The sequence below is a fragment of the Cervus canadensis genome, chromosome 16 (assembly GCF_019320065.1).
Source record: "Cervus canadensis isolate Bull #8, Minnesota chromosome 16, ASM1932006v1, whole genome shotgun sequence".
Lineage (NCBI taxonomy): Eukaryota > Metazoa > Chordata > Mammalia > Artiodactyla > Cervidae > Cervus > Cervus canadensis.
The window spans coordinates 24324298-24348081 of NC_057401.1; the positions used below are offsets into that span (position 1 = coordinate 24324298).

Genomic DNA, 23784 nt, shown 5'->3' on the forward strand with positions numbered 1-23784 from the left:
TTCTACCTCAGAACATCTCTATTTCCTCCTTTCCCCTTCTCTTCCCAATCCAATTCTGTGAATCTTTGTGGGTGTCTGGGCTACGGAGAACACTCTGGGAACAGACAACTGCGTAGATCTGTCTCTCTCCTCTTGAGTCCCCTCTTTTCTCTTCCTGCTCATCTCTATCTCCCTCCCCCCTCTCCTCTTCTTCATGTAACTCTGTGAACCTCTCTGGGTGTCCCTAACGAGGGAGAATCTTGTCGCCATTAACCTAGAAGTTTTCTTATCAGGGCTGTATAGTTGGAGAAGTCCTGAGACTACAGGAAGAATAAAACTGAAATCCAGAGGCAGGAGACTTAAGCCCAAAACCTGAGAACACCAGAAAACTCCTGACTACATGGAACTTTAAGTAATAAGTGACCGTCCAAAAGCCTCCATACCTACACTGAAACCAACCACCACCCAAGAGCCAATAAGTTTTAGAGCAAGACATACCATGCAAATTCTCCAGCAACGCAGGAACATAGCCCTGAGTGTCAACATACAGGCTGCCCAAGGTCACACCTAACACATAGACCCATCTCAAAACTCATTACTGGGCACTCCATTGCTCTCCAAAGAGAAGAAATCAAGTTCCACACACCAGAACACTGACGCAAGCTTCCCTAACCAGGAAACCTTGACAAGCCAATCGTCTAACCCCACCCACTGGGTAAATCTTCCACAATAAAAAGGAACCACAGACCTCCAGAATACAGAAAGCCAACTCCAGACACAGCAATCTAAACAAGATGAAAAAGGCAGAGAAATACCCAACAGGTAAAGGAACATGAAAAATTGCCCACCAAGTCAAACAAAAGAGAGGAGATAGGGAATCCACCTGAAAAAGAATTTAGAATAATGATAATAAAAATGATCCAAAATCTTGAAAACAAAATGGAGTTACAGATAAATAGCCTGGAGACAAAGATTGAAAAGATGCAAGAACTGTTTGATAAAGACCTAGAAGAAATAAAAAAGAGTCAATTAAAAATGAACAATGCAATGAATGAGATCAAAAACACTTTGGAGGGAACCAAGAGTAGAATAACAGAGGCAGAAGATAGGATAAGTGAGGTAGAAGATAAAATGGTGGAAATAAATGAAGCAGAGAGGAAAAAAGAAAAAAAGGATCAAAAGAAATGAGGACAACCTCAGGAACCTCTGGGACAATGTGAAATGCCCCAACATTCGAATCAATAGAGTCCCAGAAGAAGAAGACAAAAAGAAAGGCATGAGAAAATACTCGAGGAGATAATAACTGAAAACTTCCCTAAAATGGGGAAGGAAATAGCCACCCAAGTCCAAGAAAACCCAGAGAGTACCCCCAAAACAGGATAAACCCCCAAGGTGAAAACACCCCAAGACACATATTAATCAAATTAACCAAGTCAAACACAAAGAACAAATATTAAAGCAGCAAGGGAGAAACAACAAATAACACACAAAGGGATTCCATAAGGAAACAGCTGATCTATCAATTAGAAACCCTCCAAGGCCAAAGGGAATGGCAGGAATGTTACTGAGAGTAATGAAGAGATAACCTACAACCTAGATTAACTGTATCGCAGACAAGACTCAGTTCAGATATGAAGGAGAATTCAAAAGCTTTACAGATAAGCAAAAAGCTGAGAGAATCCAGCACCACCAAACCAGCTCTTCAACAAATGCTAAAGGATCTTCTCTAGACAGGAAATGCAGAAAGGTTGTATAAACGTGAACCCAAAACAACAAAGTAAATGGCAACGGGACCACACCTATCAATAATTACCCTAAATGTAAATGGGTTGAATGCCCCAACCAAAAGACAAAGATTGGCTGAATGGATACAAAAACAAGACCCCTATATATGCTGTCTACAAGAGACCCACCTCAAAACAAGAGACACATACAGACTAAAAGTGAAGGGCTGGAAAAAAATATTTCATGCAAACGGAGACCAAAAGAGAGCAGGAGTCGCAATACTCATTGTCAGATAAAATAGACTTTCAAATAATGATGTGAAAAAGACAAAGAAGGACACTACATAATGATCAAAGGATCAATCCAAGAAGAAGATATAACAATTATAAATATATATGCACCCAACATAGGAGCACCACAATATGTACGGCAAATGCTAACGAGTATGAAAGAGGAAATTAATAGTAACACAATAATAGTGGGAGACTTTAATACCCCACTCACAACTATGGGTAGATCAACTAAACAGAAAATTAACAAGGAAACACAAACCTTAAATGACACAATGGACCAGCTAGACCTAATTGATATCTATAGGACATTTCACCCCAAAACAATCAACTTCACCTTTTTCTCAAGTGCACACGGAACATTCTCCAGAATAGATCACATCCTGGCCCATAAATCTGGTCTTGGAAAATTCAAAAAAATTGAAATCATTCCAGTCATCTTTTCTGACCACAGTGCAGTAAGATTAGATCTCAATTACAGGAAAAAAATTGTTAAAAATTCAAACATATGGAGGCTAAATAATACGCTTCTGAATAACCAACAAATCATAGAAGAAATCAAAAAAGAAATCAAAATATGTATAGAAATGAATGAAAATGAAAACACAACAACCCAAAACCTATGGGACACTGTAAAAGCAGTGCTAAGGGGAAGGTTCATAGCATTACAGGCTTACATCAAGAAACAAGAAAAAAGCCAAATAAATAACCTAACTCTACACCTAAAGCAATTAGAGAAGGAAGAAATGAAGAACCCCAGGGTTAGCAGAAGGAAAGAAATCTTAAAAATTAGGGCAGAAATAAATGCAAAAGAAACTAAAGAGACCATAGCAAAAATCAACAAAGCTAAAAGCTGGTTTTTTTGAAAAAATAAACAAAATTGACAAACCATTAGCAAGACTCATTAAGAAACAAAGAGAGAAGAACCAAATTAACAAAATTAGAAATGAAAATGGAGACATCACAACAGACAACACTGAAATACAAAGGATCATAAGAGACTACTAACCTAGACAGCTCTAATGCCATAAAATGGAACACTTTGGATGACTAATGGACAAATTCTTAGAAAAGATAACTTTCCAAAACGAACCAGGAAGAAATGAAGATCTTAACGACCCCATCACAAAGCAAGAAATCGAACTGTAATCAGAAAACTTCCAGCAAACAAAAGCCCAGGACCAGATGGCTTCCAGCTGAATTCTACCAAAAATTTAGAGAAGAGCTAACACCTACCTTACCCAAACTCTTCCAGAAAATTGCAGAAGAAGGTAAACTTCCAAACTCATTCTATGAGGCCACCATCACCCTAATTCCAAAACCTGACAAAGATGCCACAAAAAAAGAAAACTACAGGCCAATATCACTGATGAACATAGATGCAAAAATCCTTAACAAAATTCTAGCAAACAGAATCCAACAACATATTAAAAAAATCAAACACCATGACCAAGTGGGCTTTATCCCAGGAAGTCAAGATCTCAATATCCGCAAATCAATCAATGTAAATACACCACATTAACAAATTGAAAAGATAAAACTCATAGAATATTCTCAATCGATCAGAAGAAGCCCTTGACAAATTAAACCTCATTATGATTAAAACTCTCCAAAAAGCAGGAATAGAAGGAACATCCTCAACATAATAAAAGCTATATATGAACAACCACAGCAAGCATCACCCTCAATGGTGAAAAATTGAAAGCAAAATTCCTGAAATCAGGAACAAGACAAGGGTGCCCACCTTCACCACTACTATTCAACATAGTGCTGGAAGTTTTGGCCACAGCAATCAGAGCAGAAAAAGAAGTAAAGGGAATCCAGATAGGAAAGAAGAAGTGAAACTCTCGCTGTTTGCAGATGACATGATCCTCTACATAGAAAACCCTAAAGACTCTACCAGAAAATTACTAGAGCTAATCAACAAATATAGTAAAGTTGCAGGATATAAATTAACACACAGAAATCCCTTGCATTCCTATCATATCTAACATGAAAAACAGAAAGAGAAATAAGGAACAGTACCAAATTCACCATTGCAACAAAAAGAATAAAATACTTAGGAGTAGATCTACCTAAAGAAACGAAAGACCTATACATAGAAAACTATAAAACACTGATGAAAGAAATCAAAGAGGACACAAACAGATGGAGAAACATACCGTGTTCATGGATTGGAAGAATCAATATTGTCAAATGGCTATTCTACCCAAAGCAATCTATAGATTCAATGCAATCCCTATCAAGCTACCAACGGTATTTTTCACAGAACTAGACAAAAGAATTTCACAATTTGTATGGAAATACAAAAAGCCTCGAATAGCCAAAATAATCTTGAGAAAAGAAGAAATGGGAACTGGAGGGAATCAACCTGCCTGACTTCAGACTCTAACTACAAGCCACAGTCATCAAGACAGTATGGTACTGGCAAAGACAGAAATATAGATCAATTGGAACGAAATAGAAGCCCTAGAGATAAATGCCACAAACCTAATGCAACACCTTATCTTCAACAAAGGAGGCAAGGATATACAATTGAAAAAAGACAACCTCTTTAACAAGTGGTGCTGGGAAAGCTGGTCAACCACTTGTAAAAGAATGAAACTAGAACACTTTCTAACACCATACACAAAAATAAACTCCAAATGGATTAAAGATCTAAATGTAAGACCAGAAACTATAAAACTCCTAGAGGAGAACATAGGCAAAACACTCTCTGACATGAATCACAGCAGGATCCTCTATGACCCACCTCCCAGAATATTGGAAATAAAAGCAAAAATAAACAAATGGGACCTAATGAAACTTAAAAGCTTTTTCACAACAAAGGAAACTATAAGCAAGGTGAAAAGACAGTCCTCAGATTGGGAGAAAATAATAGCAAACAAAGCAACAGACAAAGGATTTATCTCAAAAAATATACAAGCAACTCCTGCAGCTCAATTCCAGAAAAATAAATGAGCCAATCAAAAAATGGGCCAAAGAACTAAACAGACATTTCTCCAAAGAAGACATACAGATGGCTAACAAACACATGAAAAGATGCTCAACATCACTCATTATTAGAGAAATGCAAATCAAAACCACAATGAGGTACCATTACACGCCAGTCAGGATGGCTGCTATCCAAAAGTCTACAAGCAATAAATGCTGGAGAGGGTGTGGAGAAAAGGGAACCCTCTTACACTGTTGGTGGGAATGCAAACTAGTACAGCCGCTATGGAGAACAGTGTGGAGATTTCTTAAAAAACTGGAAATAGAACTGCCATATGACCCAGCAATCCCACTTCTGGGCATATACACTGAGGAAACCAGATCTGAAAGAGACACATGTACCCCAATGTTCATCGCAGCACTGTTTATAATAGCCAGGACATGGAAGCAACCTAGATGCCCATCAGCAGACGAATGGATAGGAAGCTGTGGTACATATACACCATGGAATATTACTCAGCCATTAAAAAGAATTCATTTGAATCAGTTCTAATGAGATGGATGAAACTGGAGCCCATTATACAGAGTGAAGTAAGCCAGAAAGATAAAGGACATTACAGCATACTAACACATATATATGGAATTTAGAAAGATGGTAACATTAACCCTATACGCAAAACAGAAAAAGAGACACAGATGTACAGAACAGAATTCTGGACTCTGTGGGAGAAGGCGAGGGTGGGATGTTTCGAGAGAACAGCATTGAAACATGTATATTATCTAGGGTGAAACAGATCACCAGCCCAGGTTGGATGCATGAGACAAGTGCTCGGGCCTGGTGTACTGGGAAGACCCAGAGGGATCGGGTAGAGAGGGAGGTGGGAGCGGGGATCGGGATGGGGAATACATGTAAATCCATGGCTAATTCATGTCAATGTATGACAAAACCCACTAGAATACTGTAAAGTAATTAGCCTCCAACTAATAAAAATAAATGGAAAAAATAAAATACTTCTAATCTTTCAAAAAAAAAAATAGATTGATGAATATAAGGTTGAGACCCTCATGAGAAGGTTTAAGATAGGTGGAAATCCAGACCTTGATGATGGTGTCCACTTCTGAGACAATTCTAAGTTCTGGTTTGCAACTCCCAATTATCTCTATATTTTCCTGAACCAGTGCTTCCATCTTCTGTAACTTTAGAGGTGAGTTTTCCTCCCCACTACATCTCCATAGCAGTTTCACTGCTTATTCTCTGTCATCCTGTTTACTCCTGAAGAAAACCCTCCTCTATTGGAGAATTTTAGTAAGTTGTTACTGCTAACTAACAGCAATGAGAAAAACACAAGGGGTAAAATGACATATCAAAGGGAAGTCACAAAGTTTCAAATCAGATCAAAAGGGAAAGGGGATAAAACCAGTTCTAGTTTCATTAGCATATAAATGTAAGCATCCTAGCCCACTACAAGAAAAGACAAAAGCCACATGAGTGAGAGGTGGGTCTTTCCTGTATGCAAAGAAAAAAGGTTCATCAACATTTGAGAAAACCTCATATAAACTTTCTTTATAAAAAGACAAAGCATCTTTGAAGAGTTCTTCTGGAATATATGCTGAGTTCAAAGGGAGATCTTTAAGATGAGGCTCTGGTGATAAAGAGACACAAGGGTATTTATAACTTACTTAGTGTATGCTACTCAAGAGAGAAGTGAGAGGTGAGCAGGGGAAAAAGAAGCCAAGGAAGAGCATTCAGTCTTTCTTCTATCCCACTCAGCAGGTGACAGAACCAGGCTTCCACAGGAAGTGAGGTATGGTGAGAAGAGACCAGAAGCAAAATTATCAATAGCAGGAAGAAGAAAACGTTTAGTCTCAGACATGAGGGCATTCTTATGTAAAGATATGGATTTACATAATGCCTTAATTTAAGAAATTGAAAATAAGTGTTAAATAGGGATTTTGTGATGTAATGTAGATCTTTTGGGCTTCCCTGGTTGGTTCAGATGGTAAAGAACCTGCCTGCAATGATCCCTGAATTGGGAAGATCCCCTGGAGAAGGGCATGGCAATCCACTCCAACATGCTTGCCTGGAGAATCCCCACGGGCAGACAAGCCTGGTGGGCTACAGTTCATGGGGTCACAAAGAGTCAAACACAACTGAACGACTAAGCACACACACAGATTTTTAAGCTATTTTATTTCATTATTGTATGTAATATAAAAATTTACACTTATCCTTGATCCTAGGTAAGTGTCTGAAGAACAGAACTGCATTTCTTTTTTTAAAAATTTATTTTTATTTTTTTTGGCCATGCACCGCAGCTTGTGGGATCTTAGTTCCCCAACCAGGAACTGACTTGGAGCCCCAGCAGTGAATGTGCAGAGTCCTAACCACTGGACTATCAAGGAACTCTCTGCATTTCTCAAGTAATGTAACTTTTCAAAGTTAGGTAAGGTTTTCCTATTTCTTATATTCACTACAGAATATATAGAAATGATATATCTAGAATATGTATGTAATGTATGTCTTATATAGCTTGAAGTATTCTAGATTAGTGCTACCCAACAGACACATAATGTGAACCAGACAAGTTTTAATTATCTAGAAGCAACATTTTCATAAATGTCTAAAACGAAAAAGTAAGCCTTTAATCATTTAGATTCCTAGCCTAATACACATCTTAAATATTATCATTTTAAAATGTAATCAATATAAAATGTATTAGAGATATTTAATGCTTCTTTTTCTTAACACTAAGTCTCAGAAACCCAGTGTGTATTTTACACTTAACAGCATACCCCAATTCTAACTAAATACATTTCAAGTGCTGCATAGCCATCTGTGCCTACCGTACTGGACCATGCAGATCGAGATGACGGATGTAACATCTACAGCAGCACAGTAGTATCATGGGAAAAAACACTGGAGTTGGAACCTAGAAACGTGGGCCCTATCAGCTGGGAGCTATGTGATTGACACTGGTCTTATAGGAGTTAACAGTTCTTCTAAAAGAAAAAACAAGTAGCCAAATAAATTTAAAATGATTTAAGGAGAAGTTGGGAGAAGGCAATGGCAGCCCACTCCAGTACTCTTGCCTGGAAAATCCCATGGACGGAGGAGCCTGGTAGGCTGCCGTCCATGGGGTCGCGAAGAGTCAGACACGACTGAGCGACTTCACTTTCACTTTTCACTTTCATGCACTGGAGAAGGAAATGGCAACCCACTCCAGTGTTCTTGCCTGGAGAATCCCAGGGATGGCGAAGCCTGGTGGGCTGCCATCTGTGGGGTCGCACAGAGTTGGACACAACTGAAGTGACTTAGCAGCAGCAGCAGCAGCAAGGAAGAGTTTAAAACATAACCTGGAGAATAATTTACAGCATCACTAAATGTACTGTTCAAATTTACCAATTTTTATTGAGCATATAAAAAGATTAAGATGACTGGGTGGTTTCCCTGGTGAAAGTGAAAATATGAAAGTGCTAGTCACTCAATCATTTGGCACTCTTTGCAACCCCATGGACTGTTGCCTGCCAGGCTTCTCTATCGATGGGGTTCTCCAGGCAAGAATACTGGATTGGGTAGCCATTCCTTTTTCCAGATCATCTTACCTACCCAGCCAGGGATCAAAGTTGGGTCTCCCGCACTGCAGGCAGATTCTTTATCGTCTGAGCCACCAGGGAGGTGCTTATAATTCAGCAAATAAAGTATTATAGTTTGAGTAAGAGGACTATGTCTTATTTAAATAATGATCCCCAGAACCTAAGCCAGGAGTGTTGGCATATGACAGGGTGCTCAACATATGTATGACTGAATGCAATACAAAAAAAGTAAAATACAATACCACAGGTAGAAGAGTTATAAAAAAGGAAAACATCAATGTGGAAGCTAAAGGAAGAGAGAGCACATCTATTTTTGGAGATTGGAAAGGGAAATAAGAAAAGCGATCAGAAAGGAGATAACATTTAAAATGTATTCTGAAAAGTAGGCTGGAGTTCGTAGGCAGGGAAAAAGAGGAGAAAGGGAACATAATGAGGAAGAGATTTCAGAAGGAAGAAACTAAAGCAGAGATAAGGGCAGGAGGAAATGCTGAGGCACAGTAAGATAAAGTCAGGTTACTATTTGAGTGACAGGTTACTATTTGAGTGATAAGTTAGTGCTTATATGTGAAGAACTTGAATTATCAGCTGAGGAGTATATTAAGCATAGGCTTTTTGAAGTGTTTGAATAAAGAGCATTTCAGATTAACAAAAATGTCAGAGGAGAAGGGGTCACAAGTATTGAAGGAGTACATAATTGGTTAGACCAGAGGTCAGTAAATATTTACTGTAAATGGCCAAATACAAAATATTTTTAGACTTTGGGGGACATATTGTCTCTATTACAACTATTTACTTTTACTAGTAGAGCTGCAAAGTTATCACTGACTGTACAGGGATTGAACTTGTGTCTCTTGCATTGGAAGGTGAATTCTTAACCACTGGGCCACCAAGGCGCCAAGTATATAATAATAAATGTTAAATAAGTGAAGAATGAGAAATAACCTCTTCCCTAGGAGATGAAAGTGCCTTCAAATTCCTGAGTAGGGAAAATATTTTAGGAAGGCACTAATTTCACCAGATAGCCAGTGTCCACTATATAAATTTTGTGTCAGGCACTGGAAACAAAAAGAGTTGGACACAACTTAGCAGCTGAGCAACAACTGGAAACACAGCAGTGAATCAGAGCAACAGAATACCTACTGCCTTAAAGGCTGTCAGGGCTTCCCAGGCGGCACAACAGTAAAAAACTCATCTGCCAATGCAGGAGATAAGTTCGGTCCCTGGGTTGGGAGGATCCCCTGGAGAAGGAAATGGTGACTCACTCCAGTATGCTTGCCTGGAGAATCCCGCGAACCGAGAAGCCTGGGCACAATAGATAACCTAGGTTTTCTGGTCAGTTCGTTCTCTCCCTGTAAGTCATACTTCATCCTAACACACGATCCTTCCCAAGCAGGTCTTGCAGGTTTGGTAACACCATCTCACTACCCCACTATGTGCTGTGGTTTTCCTATACCTTGTCCATACTTCTATAAGTCCTTTGGGCTTCCCAGTTGATGCTAGTGGTAAAGAACCCACCTGCCAATGCAGGAGATGAAAGAGACGGGAGTTCAATTCTTGGGTTTGGAAGATCCCCTGGAGGGCGGCATGGTAATCCATTCCAGTTTTCTTGCCTGGAGAAGCCCTCAGAGGAGCCTGACAAGATACAGTCCACAGGGTCACGACTAAAGCGACTCAGCACGCAAGCACTTAAAAGAAAGAATTCCTGATTCCCTGTTTTTCTCTGTTTTTTGTTTTATCTTGGCTGCGCCAGATGGTTCTGAGATCTCAGTTCCCCAACCAGAGAAGGAATCCGGGCCATGGCAGTGAAAGCGCCAAATCCTAACTATTCGATCACCAGGTAAGTCCCCAGATCCACAGTTAGCTTACAGATTTATACGGTAATATTCTCTAAGCTTTTTCAAATTATACTGTCTATTGACTTTGGTAATGCTCCTCAATTTTCATTCTGGTGTGGGGAGTAGAAATCAGATCGGAAAGGCACTTGATTTTATTAATAAGAGTAGCAGTGGTTAGTTCGTATATCTGCAATTCACATGGCAACTACAGTCATACAGTCCTTGTGCCCACTCAGGAAGGAGTCAGAGGTTTAAGAGTTTAATTAGCCTTCCTGTCATTAAACTCACATGATAGACTATTTGAGGTGTCAGACATGAAATATGGTAGGCTACAAAGATGAAAAACATTAACAGAACTGTTGTTGATGAGCTACATTACAGTTTAATTTTAAAAACAGCAATGTAAATGTTACATCAAAATAATATTTTAAAGATTATGATCACTTTGAGAACAAATACATAATTTGGAAATTTGGTAATATATAATACTTAAAATTTTTTTATTTTTAAAGTCTACTAATAAGATAAACTGATATACCATTATATACTTAGCTACATCCTAAGTACTTTACTTTTATAAACTTATTCAATCCTCGTAACGATTCCCATTGTATTTGCATTTTCTCCTTGTACAAACCCAGACAAATAGAGATCCGACATGGACTCAAATCTGACAGTCTGGCTTCAGATTCTTAAGGTATAATATAATGTGAACTTAGGATGAAAAATCAAATATTTCAGATAATAATAATCTTTATGGTGCTTTTACATTTATGTCAAATATGTTGAAAAAACACTAATAATCTTTTAAACTTATATTGCCTTATAGTAATAACATACTTAAATGGACATGATATCATTCAAATAGCTGAATTAGATTCAAATTCAATTTGATCAACTAGAACAACAGAATGCATCAGGTACAAATGCACAGTATTGCATTTAAACCTGAGAGAAACAGAAGAAATAACAGATGGAGGGAGGTAATGGAAAGGACTAATAGTTTCCAAGGGGCCAGTTGTGTGTGTGTGTGCATGTTCAGTCGTGTCTGACTCTTTACAACCCCGTGGACTGTAGTCCTCCAGGCTCCTCTGTCCATGGAATTTCCCAAGCAAGAATACTGGAGTGGGTTGCCATTTCCTGACCCAGGGATTGAACCTAAGTCTCTTACACCTCTTGCACTGACAGGCGGATTCTTTATCACTATGCCACCTGGGAAGCCCATTATGTTTCAAGTACTTGCCTAGGTACACCTTTAGGTAACTACCATTATTTGAACAATGAAGAAACATTAAGTCCATGATGAAATTAATCCAAGATCAGGTAGCTTTGAGTGGCATAATAAGGATTAGAATCCATCATGATCTGCCTCCAAAGGCTCCTTTCACTACTGTGTTGCATGGTTTAACAGCAGAAAATGAGGAGGGGAAAAAGACATTCTAGTCTCTGTTTCAGTTGAAAGAAAACCTAACACAGGTCAAGAGTTTTAGGTAGCTACTAATATACTCTTAGGTTGTATTAATATAATTACAGACCCAACATATCAATAGAAGTGGTAAACATAGACATTTATGTTCACATGACATTTTAGAGGAAACATGATTTGTAATAACTGAAAAGCTATTAGGTAGAGTAACAGACATGAGACTTTGTTTCAAAGTAAGAAAATAATAAACAGATGTCAAAACTGGAATAGGTTGCCTTATGAGATGTTTAATGTTTTAAACTTAATGTTAATGATTTTACAGAGGCATTCATAAATAAGATAGGAGTTAGACAAGTAGTTTTATTCCAAGCCTCGACTTCAAATTTACAGCAGTTTGACTTTCATATGTTACATGTGTATTTATTTTTCAGATTTTTTATTTTGGGGAGGGGTATGTTCTCATGGCATAAAAAGAAAAAAATCTAAAACCACTGGACTAGATACATTGATTTTGTTCAACTTAATTATAGAATATAGGTTAAGAACATAAAATCATACCTTACTTGTCAAAACAAAAGCAAATCACACTTACCATTTTTTTCTGCAAAGGCAATTGCATCTTCTTTAGTACTGAAAGTCAGAACCAGGTTGGATAAGGGATCAGCCCTGTAAGAAACAATTTTTTTCCCAGGATTTAACATTAATCTGTGACTGAAAATTACTTATTTTGAATAATTTCTTTACAACTGTCCACTATCTGAATATGTTTTTCTGTGTTAAATTACGGAGAAGGCAATGGCAACCCACTCCAGTACTCTTGCCTGGAAAATCCAACGGACGGAGGAGCCTGGTAGGCTGCTGTCCATGGGGTCGCTAAAAGTCGGACATGACTGAGCGACTTCACTTTCACTTTTCACTTTCATGCACTGGAGAAGGAAATGGCAACCCACTCCAGTGTTCTTGCTGTCTATGGGGTCGCACAGTTGGACACAACTGAAGCGACTTAGCAGCAGCAGCAGTGTTAAATTAGGGCGATTTTCTAACATGTCAAATTAAAAACTTTATAAAGACATCCAGCAATCTTTAGTCTCTAATAAAAATCATTTATTAAGCTTAAAAAAAACCAAAATGAATGAGAATTGTCTTAGGTTTGTTTTTATTCTTTAAACTTACCTTATAAAACCTAGAATCAAGCAGAAGAGATCTTCTATAATCAAAGGTATAAAGGAGGAACCACAATGAGACAGGAGGCAGAGACCCATACCAAGTTGGGCAACCCACAAACAGGAGGGTAAGTACAACTGCAGAAAGTCAGTTACTCAGTCGTGTCTGACTCTTTGAGACCCCAGGGACTGTAGCCCACCAGGCTCCCCTGTCCATGGGATTCTGCAGGCAAGAATACTGGAGTGGGTGGCCATTACTTTCTCCAACAACTGCAGAGGTTATCCCCAAGAAGCAATCTGTTCAAGCCCCACACTGAGCTCCCAAGTCCCCGAATCCTGGACTGGGAAGAGAAGCCCCCAGAATATTTGGCTTTAAAGGCCAATGGGGCTTAGTTTCAGGAGACCCAGAGGGCTGTGGGAAACAGAGACCATCTCTTAAAAGGCTCACAAAAAATCTCATGTACTTCAGGACCCAGAGCAGAAGCAGTAATTTGAAGGAAGCATGGGTCAGACGCACCTCCTGATCTTTGAGAGTCTCCTGGAAAGGCAGGAGACAAGTGAAGCCCAGGGATGTAGAAAACTGGCAAGAGCCATTTGGGGGAGCTCATTCCACCATGAGGTGCCATTTTGGAATTTTCTCAATAGCTTCTAACCAGGTTATAAGCACCATTCCTGAGATATCTCAGGCTAAGCCATTAACAGGATGGGAACACAGCTCTACCCACAAGAAGGCAGGCTGCCACAGAGAACCCAACTTACTTGCCAACACGCTAGCACTAGCCAAGACCTCGTGGGCCCTGGCTCTGCCAACCAGCTGTACAAACCCAGCTCTGAGACACTGCAGGCATCGCAAATCAGTGGGCCAACACAGGAGCTCAAGGACTACCAGGGTTCTGTAGGCAGAGGTCCCAGGATTTACCTCTGCCAAGCAGTGAACCATCACTAGGCCCAGAACCCCTTGGCCCTACCCACCAGTGGTTAGACACCAGCTCTACAACATGCTGGTAAAGTAATGCTCAAAATTCTCCAAGCCAGGCTTCAGCAATACATGAACCGTGAACTTCCAGATGTTCAAGCTGGTTTTAGAAAAGGCAGAGGAACCAGAGATTAAATTGCCAACATCCGCTGGATCATCAGAAAAGCAAGATAGTTCCAGAAAAACATCTATTTCTTCTTTATTGACTATGCCAAAGCCTTTGACTGTGTGGATCACAATAAACTGGAGAATTCTGAAAGAGATGGGAATACCAGACCACCTGACCTGCCTCTTGAGAAACCTATACGCAGGTCAGGAAGCAACAGTTGGAACTGGACATGGAACAACAGACTGGTTCCAAATAGGAAAAGGAGTACGTCAAGGCTCTATATTGTCATCCTGCTTATTTAACTTATATGCAGTGTACATCATGAGAAACACTGGGCTGGAAGAAGCACAAGCTGGAATCAAGATTGCCAGGAGAAATATCAATAACCTCAGATATGTAGATGACACCACCCTTATGGCAGAAAGTGAAGAGGAACTAAAAAGCCTCTTGATGAAAGTGAAAGAGGAGAGTGAAAAAGTTGGCTTAAAGCTCAACATTCAGAAAACTAAGATCATTGCATCTAGTCCCATCACTTCATGGGAAATAGATGGGGAAACAGTGGAAACAGTGTCAAACTTTTTTTTTTGGGGGCTCCAAAATCACTGTAGGTGGTGACTGCAGCCATGAAATTAAAAGATGCTTACTCCTTGGAAGGAAAGTGATGACCAACCTAGATAGCATATTAAAAAGCAGAGACATTACTTTGCCAACAAAGGTCCATCTAGTCATGTGTGGATGTAAGAGTTGGACTATAAAGAAAGCTGAGCACCGAAGAATTGATGCTTTTGAACTGTGGTGTTGGAGAAGACTCTTGAGAGTCCCTTGGACTGCAAGGAGATCCAACCAGTCCATCCTAAAGGAGATCAGTCCTGGGTGTTCACTGGAAGGACTGATGCTGAAGCTGAAACTCCAATACTCTGGCCACCTCATGCGAAGAGTTGACTCACTGGAAAAGACCCTGACGCTGGGACGGATTGGGGGCAGGAGGAGAAGGGGACGACAGAGGATGAGATGGTTGGATGGCATCACCGACTCGATGGACATGAGTTTGAGTGAACTTTGGGAGTGTGTGATGGACAGGGAGGCCTGGCGTGCTTGGGGTCGCCAAAGAGTCGGACACGACTAAGCGACTGAACTGAACTGAACTAGAACCCCTGGGCCCTGAAGCAAGAGGCCATGAGACTTGGCTTCATGCAACAGTTGGGAGGGGTGGGAAGAATTAGCCTCAATATGTTCCAGGACCAGACCCTGTCCACCAACAGGTGGTCACCAATCCCAGGCCCATCGCAGCCCCACAGCCTGCCTTATCGGCATCCAGCCAAGACACCAGGAGGCTGACACCAGCACTCATCACTCGTCTTCAACGTAGTGCTGAAATTCCTGACTACAGCAATCAGACTGGAAGGAGGAATAAAATGAATTCAAGCTGAAAAGGAAAAGCTGTCACTGTTTGCAGATGACATGATACCATCTACAGAAAATCCTCAAGATACCACCAGAAAACTATAAGAGCTGAATCTGGTAAAGCTGCAAGATACAAAATTAATATACAAAAATCTATTGCATTTGTATACACTAACAATGATTATCAAAATTTCTAAACTCATCTAATCTCCTCTAATAAACAAAAAAGATAAAGAAGTTTTATTTTAAAAATAAGTGTCATTAAATTATTAACACTATTCACAGTATATTTTAAACTAATATCTATAGCTTAGGGACCATGTTAAGAGTGCTCACAATGTCAGCCATTTTTATCCAGTAAATAGTTCTCTGAAAAACACTGTTCTTATAGTATATTTTGCTGGACCACATTTATATAAATATTATTTTATATATATATGTCACCTATGTGGAACGTATATGTCTATACCATTAAACATAGTGATATCTATGCAAAACTGTTTCAAAAAGTATTGTCATAAGGCATCCTGTATAAAAAAGAGCCTGAAAATCAGTGCATTTAAAAGGAAAATCTACACAGAAAAAGAGCCAAAAATAATATTCAAATTAAACCAAAATACTCACGTTGACGCCCAACCCATCAAAGGATTTTCCCATCTCTCTCTGGTATCAAACTCCATCTTCCATTTCTTTGTGTTATTTACTCCAGACTGCATGTTATTGCGAGCAGGAACAAAGATCCTGGCTTTTCTAGTTTTGATATGCTCTTCGGGAACACCAGTTAAAGTAGTAATATCCTACAGAAAAACAAGCAAATGTGCTGATAACAGCCCACTTACACCCTAATGTATTTTTGTTGCTTTCTGTATCTTACAATATATACTTATTTATAATTTTTTTTAAGATTTCACTTCTTTGTTACTTTACCATGTAAACTACTACTTTGATATTTGGAGAAGATATATTGGGGGAATGTTAAAGTATAGTGGGAAAGGGCTCATAAAAATTTTAGGCCCATTTTGAACAACAAGGTACTGGTAATTTTTGAAGAGTCTGCTGGCAGAAAAGCCTGTAGTAAGTAGACTCTGATGTCATAAGCTGGTATAATTAGTTAGCAGAGAAAGAATGTAAAAGGATATTAAAAGTAAACAAATATACAAAGTGACTAAATTTTAAATAGAAAAAAATATCTATTACCAGTGGTTTCTGTGTCATGCTGCTTACAAGGCATTCTCTTCAGAGAAAGGCCTGACCCTTTTTGTAAACAATTAAAATCAATTAACAACTTTAACTACCATTTTGATTTATCTCCCCTTAATGAAACCTACTGAAGAGAAAATGATATCAAATAGGTGTCAAACTTATTCTGCAAAGATAAAAAATTCTGCACAATTTTTGCAGAAATGTTAGAGGAAAACAATGATAACTTGACTATCTTTTTCTATATTTCTACCCAATAACAAAAGGTCAACTGATGAATACATACAATTTTGATTCCCTGATTAAATATATTTCAAACTATAGTAGCAATCAGGACACAAAATAACAAAGTAATTTACAGTTTAAGTCTCCACTTAGTAATGGTAAAATACTTCATTCTAGCAATGTAAAATCATATTAGGGTCAACTATATTATGCTCATAAAGCATTTTAACATTATGGTTCCTTACTAAGGTAAACTTTAAAAAGCTGGTTAAAAACAACAGGTTTAACATTTAAATGATTATATCAAACTTGTGAAAACTAGAAAACTTAGCACATTTTGTTAATTTTAATTTCATGTTTATTTGTAGTTCCACTCTAATCAATGCTTTAGACCCAAGAAATACTAGGATTTCTTAGTTGCAATATGTACTGGGAAAAAACTAAATGTATTTCTGACTCAACTAATCTTTCTACACACAGATTAAAGAAACAATTCCTTAGAGTTATTTTAGCTGACAACTATACCTTCTCACCTATACCAATAATTAGGTGTGGTTACTTTGTCATAGTTCGTCTATTTGGAGAAACTATTAAAATGATCCATATAAATATATACACAAAAATGTACTTCTAGTATATGCCTACATTTTTAAAGTTTATAGGATAAAATAAAAGGAAAATGAACACAACTAATACATAATTTTTAAAGGCATCAATATATCAAGTTATTACAAACTGTCAAGTTCATCTTCAAAGAAAAGTAATTTCAGGTTATTATTACATTCAATAACTTTCTAAAGAATATTCCTCTACTCAAGAGCTTGAAAGAAACTCAGCTCCTGGAAAGTCCTTAATGTTTAATTCCCCCTTTGAATTCACTACAGTGTTGGTAATCTTTCACATTAACTTAGTATTTAATATTATATATTTTCATATTAAAAAATCTATTTAGTTATAGCTGAAGCAAAGTATAAACGAACAGTAAGCATATTACAAAATTACGGGATGAGGCATCCTTGTCAAATTCCATAGCAACACCTCCATTCTGAGCTGAGCTCATAAAAGCTGAAGCTATAAGTTGGCTATTCTTTTAATAAGACTTACAGAAAAGATAGCATATTAATCTCTTAATACCAGTTCAGGAAACAGACTCACTTTTTCAATACCAGTTCAGGAAACAGACTTACTTTTTCTTAATAAATGTCTATATTGTATGCATATGCCAAAGTAATTTAAAAACCAATAAAGCTTTAGTAAAATGGAAAGAGTATTTCTTGATTTGTACTATCAAAGCAGAAAGGCACAGCATGATTTTTTAAGGATGGAAAACCACTTTAAAATCAGTGGCTACAAAAGTTGCTAAGCTCCTAGCTGTAAGTGCTTCCATGCCTTCTCAAATTATGGCAATTGTTTGGTATCTTCTTCCAATAAAACTGGCATTCAAACAAATGAGTTTCTGAATTTTGAAGTCCAAGTTGTTCTGACATAGAATCCCTGCCTTTGCCTGCAGAAGACATGTAAGGTACTGGAGAGCTGAACTGCTGCCAAAGACAGAATAAAAAGGCTTGGCATCTCTCACATACTTGACACCTAAAGGGCACAGAAGCTCTAAAATTCCTAGTCCTTGTAGGCACACACTCAGTCTAGACAAACTGATTTCTCACACTTTTAAAACGCATCACAACACTCTATTGTTATCATTTCATGCACACAGCTTCAGCAAGTGACAGAAGAACATGTCCTTTAAGCGACATTTCAATGGGCTAAAGCTCTCATTCCAAGATTCCATTAAAACAATGTAATACTTGAAAAGAACTATGAGGCACTATGAACTTTTTCCGTGTCTTCAATGCTTTGCTTTTCCTCAAAGTTCTCACTGACCTATCTGTGACTCAACTTTTGAAAATAAATGATCTGCAAACTACTGAAACTATACTGAACTAATGATACTCTTTAGATTTCTACTTTAATGATACTCTTTTTAGATTTCTACTTTTCTACTGCAGTATGGATCATATGTGATTATTTTTAAAAAACATAAAAGATGTCAATGTTGCCTTTCACAGATTTCTCATTTGATTGGTAAAATAGGTTATTTGTAAATAATAATTCATAGATTTTCTATGTCTACAAAAAAGTTAAAACATGTAAGATAGGAGAAGGCTGCAAGTTGGCACCTGAAGAATCTCAAGACTCACCAGTTAGTATTTATAAATTCTAATAAAACAACCCTATACATAATATATACACTTACTGAATTTTAAAACTTTTTAATTTTTAACAATTGGATCAAGCATGACACCTATGTTTATATTATTAAACTAAGTATCTTCATAAAGTTTCATAAATATGAACTTGTATACAATATGCTATTTAAGAAATAGTAACTAGTTACCTAATCATGATTCATAGATTAAAGGGCATTCATACTTAAAAATTTGCTACTGAAAACAAGCATATCATAATTTGAAAGTTCTACTCTTTCAGTACGATCTTTTTCACAATTTTAAATTCTATAAGAGCTGATACACTGACTTTCCATTTCACAAGTCTAGTTTAAATTGAAGAGGAATTTTAAAAATCATTAAGAAAGTATATGCCAGTATATGTAAATGAACTTTATTCTTTCAAATACCAATTTCCATGATAAAATATTAGTTTTCCATATAAAAACTGTATGATTCGGTTATCAACTGTCCCCATTTATCTTGTGTGAATTCAACTTTTTTTAAACAAAGGAAGCAGGGAACAAGCAATGGGAAGTTGGTGTCAAAATGCAGAAAAACCTCCCAGCAAGCTTCTTGCAACCACCCAGGATTTAGAGTCTTGCTGGCCGCTCTCTTTTCAATACCAGAATTTCACACATTTCAATGACTATTATGACTTCAAAGAATCAAATTTTCATCATTGTCTGTCATCTGCCGGTTGATTTGTATAAAGGCGTTCTTCTGCATGCACTCCAAACAAAAGCCTCCTTACTTTTGTGGCTATATATCAAGTTTAAAAGTTTTGTTTGTGACAGTTGTGTCTTTGGTAAATTAGGGTAACACTGAAGGAGTGCAGCTGCTCTGCAGGAACCTCCTTTTTGGCACCATTTCACTTAAATAAAAACTGAATAATTAGCTTCTGCCTTTATTAAACCACAAAAATGCCACTGGCCTTAGTAATTACTTCCGGTTGCCCCACCCACTTAACCTTAATACTTTACACCTGTCATAAAGAGAAATTAATGAAAAGGGCTTTCACCACTTTGGATGAATTTCTGATAGATCTCCCAGTACACACAGAAGAGTCAAAATTTTTAACAGGCTTTTTGGTAATAAGTTCACTAACATTGACTTATTTGTGGATCAATGTTGAAAAGTTTTAATACAGTACATATTGGAACATAAGTACAAATACTGCTTACAGAAACTTGTTCTACCATAGGCTATTAGTTACCAATTATGTGTTTAAATTTGTTTGGGGACTAAAATCCATCTAAATTTGATGATTCTGTTTATATCCTACTTCAACAATGAAAGATGTTAAAAGGAAAACAATCTTGGATCTATAATAAAAACTTCCTTTCAAGTATTCTACAGATACTGAATACAAGAAACTCATTAAGTGGTCTAATAAATAATGAAGGACACTATACTAAATAAATACTAGTTTGAAAAATAATAGATTTGGCAGATAGCATAACCGTATGTATTTTATTTATCATGGAAGAACTTGAAACACTTCTAAAAAGTTATCGGCCATAGCGATTCAAGATACAATCAAAACTATAAATGAGAAGTGTGCCAGTAGAAGCATTTTTGTTTGCTAAAGCAAGACACTGATGTAGGAGTCTAACCAGGTAATGAAACAAGCGTTGAAACGTTATCATCCATTTTATCTTGCATATCGAGCAAAGCTATCATGAAACCAAACCTGGGCAGTGGCACTAGTGATAAAGAATTTGCTTGCCAATGCAGGAGCCATAAGAAACACAGGTTCAGTCCCTGGGTCGGGAAGATCCCCTGCCGAAGGAAGTGGCAACCCACTCCAGTGTTCTTACCTGGAGAATCCCATGGACAGAGGAGACTGCTGGGCTACATACAGTTCATGGGGTCACAGAGTCAAACATGACTGAAGAGACTTGGCACACATCAGGAAACCAAAAGTTAAATTTTAAATGGAATGTTGTTACGATACTAACAATAGATCAAGCAAATGATACACCTAATCATATAATGAGTAAAAAAAAAAAAAAAATCCTAAGAATTAGAGATATTTATGTCTCATTCTCAAACTATTTTCATTACTCCTATATCCTTCTGAGCAGGATAAGGTACAGCAATGGCTGAAAGCAAAGGGCTGAGTCAAAACTGGGTTAGAATCCCAGCTTTTGTTGGGCAAATTAATAGATTTCTCCTAAAATATTATGTATAAGGATCAATTAAACAAGGTAAAATGAGGACTAAATAATGTATATAAAGTGCCTGGGCAATAAAAAATATGTTCCATTATTTTTAGTGCATATTATGTATTAGAACCTAGACACAATGCTCAAAGGTAAAGACATGATCTCTATTCTCATGAAAATTACTATCTGACTTCTTAAAAAAGACAGAGTGAACAAGTAATGGGAGGTTGCTGGTGAGATGTAAAAAAATTCCCATCTTCTTGGGATGGGATAATATGAGTTAGTAAATAAAATACAACAAAAGATTTTGTAATTTTGTCAATTAAGTTGCTTCAAGTCTAGAGAAAAGCCTAGTTTTCTTCTTCAAGGCTAGATATTCCATTTTTGTATGTGTCAAAATAAAAATAAGACTTTATTCCTGAACTTACAAAAGTCTATAATCTATGCACCCATAAGAAGGAGGGGGGATAACTAAATAATCATTACTATAAAATATAGTATTAGTTAAGACTCAGATAAATCTCAAGGAACCCAAGCCCCACCATTTGCTACCTATGCAATACTGACAAGTTACTTGAATTCTGTCAGTTTCCTCATTTAAAAAATGTGCTATAGAGAATTCCCTAGTATTTCAGTGGTTAGGACTCCATGCTTTCACTGCCAAGAGCACAGGTTCAATTCCTAGTCAGGGAACTAAGATCCTGCAAGCTGTGTGGTAAGTTCCCCCCATCCAGGTACTACAAAACATACCTCATAGTAATGTTTGGAAGGATTAAGTCAGATACAAAGTAAAATGCGATAAATGCCATGGGGTCAAATAAAAGAGAGATTGCATTTGGTTTTAAAGGCAGAAATATCTATCTCCTTCTTCAGTTACTGTTTCTAACTGAAGAAGGAGACAGAAGATGATTCTTTCAGGATAGTTATGATTTTAAGATGACACTGTTAAAACATTATAGAAAAATTAAAGAAAAATTTAAAAAATATATTCATATATTCGGACTTCCCTAGTGGTATAGTGGATAAGAATCAGCCTGCTGATGCAAGGGACGTGGGTTTAATCCCTGGTCTGGGAAGACTCCACATGTCAAGGAGCAACTGAGTTTGCGGGCCATAGCTACTGAGCTTGTGCTCTAAGACCTGCAAGCCACAACTACTGAGCCCATGTTTTGCAGCTGCTGAAGTCCGTGCACCCTAGAGTCTGTGCTCAGCAATAAGAGAAGCCACTGCAGTAAGAAGCCTGCAGGACACAACTGGCCCTGCCCTCTGCAACCAACGAAAGCCCATGAGCAGCAATGAAGACCTGGTACAACCAAACAACAGAAATATAAAAATAAATAAATAAAATAAAAATATATCCAAATATTTAAAACCTTAGCAACTGCTTTTCTTATGTATATTACACAATAATGATCTATATACAAGTCCACTTTATACAGTGATAATAGTTATTTTGTACTATTTTCAAGTATCACATCACTTACTTTTTTTCCCATGTAGTTACCCTGTTTTGATATTTCTTTTTTTAATGGCCTCATTAATAATCTATGAAGTTGATATGCCACAATTTCTTAGCCAATCCCTTATTACTGAAAAATCAAATTATTATTTCTTTTACAGTATAGGTTACTGCAATGAAAATCTCAGTACCCTAATTCTTTAAGGTTAGTCACTAAGGGTAATATTAACTAGGTCAAGGTTATGATAAATTTTCATGGTTTCTGACATGTTATCAAATTGCTTTTCAAGGAGTGGTAAAATTTTATATTGCTACTCACAATATGGGTCAGTTTCTATTTATGCGTTAAAGGCACAGAGAAATAGTATATATTAATTGGACTAAATTTATTTATTGTATATTCTTCCTTACAAACCTATAAAGGAGAAGATGAATTTGATTTTTGACTTGTAGGAGTATTTTTAAAAATTAACAAAATTTCCTCAAAATTGACTCAAATGATATTACTTTATAGGAGCTGCTACCAGTAGAAACAGGTGGGAAAAGGTAACACTTTACCTAAAATCTAATTAACTGTTCAAAATGTAACTCTGGAACATACTACAAATGCATAATTTTTTTGTAATGGTATAAGGATGTATGTTCAGATTCTTACTGTACGGTTATATCATAGTGTATGATCTGACATATGGCATAGTCAAATCAAGTTTACTAAACAGACATTTTAAGACAGAATGCTGTAAGGTTTTTTTTTTGGCTACACTTCACAGCTTGAGGAATTCTCAGTTCCCTCACCAGGGATTGAACCCAGGCCACAGCAGTGAAAGCCCAGCTGGAATCCTTATCACTAGGGAACAAGGGAATTCCCCTGGAAAGCTGTAATTGTTTTAAATAATATAGAAATAAACTTTCTCTCCCAATCAGGAAAATCCATTGGAAGACTTCATTTTTACAAGGAAACACTGGAAACAATCATTTTCTATTAACTTTGAAAGAAGTGAAAATTACTTAGGAAAAAAAATGCTTAATAAATAAATTGGTCAATACTGCCTCAGTGAAAACCAGTATGCTT

The 23784-nt window shown here is 37.3% G+C and overlaps 1 protein-coding gene across 1 annotated transcript in view; it reads right to left on the reverse strand.

Moving 5' to 3' along the window:
• Positions 1–23784, reverse strand: part of NDUFS4 (NADH:ubiquinone oxidoreductase subunit S4) — a 121996-nt gene that overhangs the window by 18711 nt on the left and 79501 nt on the right. Inside the window, exons 3-4 of the mRNA XM_043488661.1 lie at positions 16060–16232; positions 12376–12449 (exon numbers count right to left, since the gene is read on the reverse strand). Coding sequence (XP_043344596.1) covers positions 12376–12449; positions 16060–16232 — 247 coding nt within the window. The remainder of the gene's footprint in view (positions 1–12375; positions 12450–16059; positions 16233–23784) is intronic.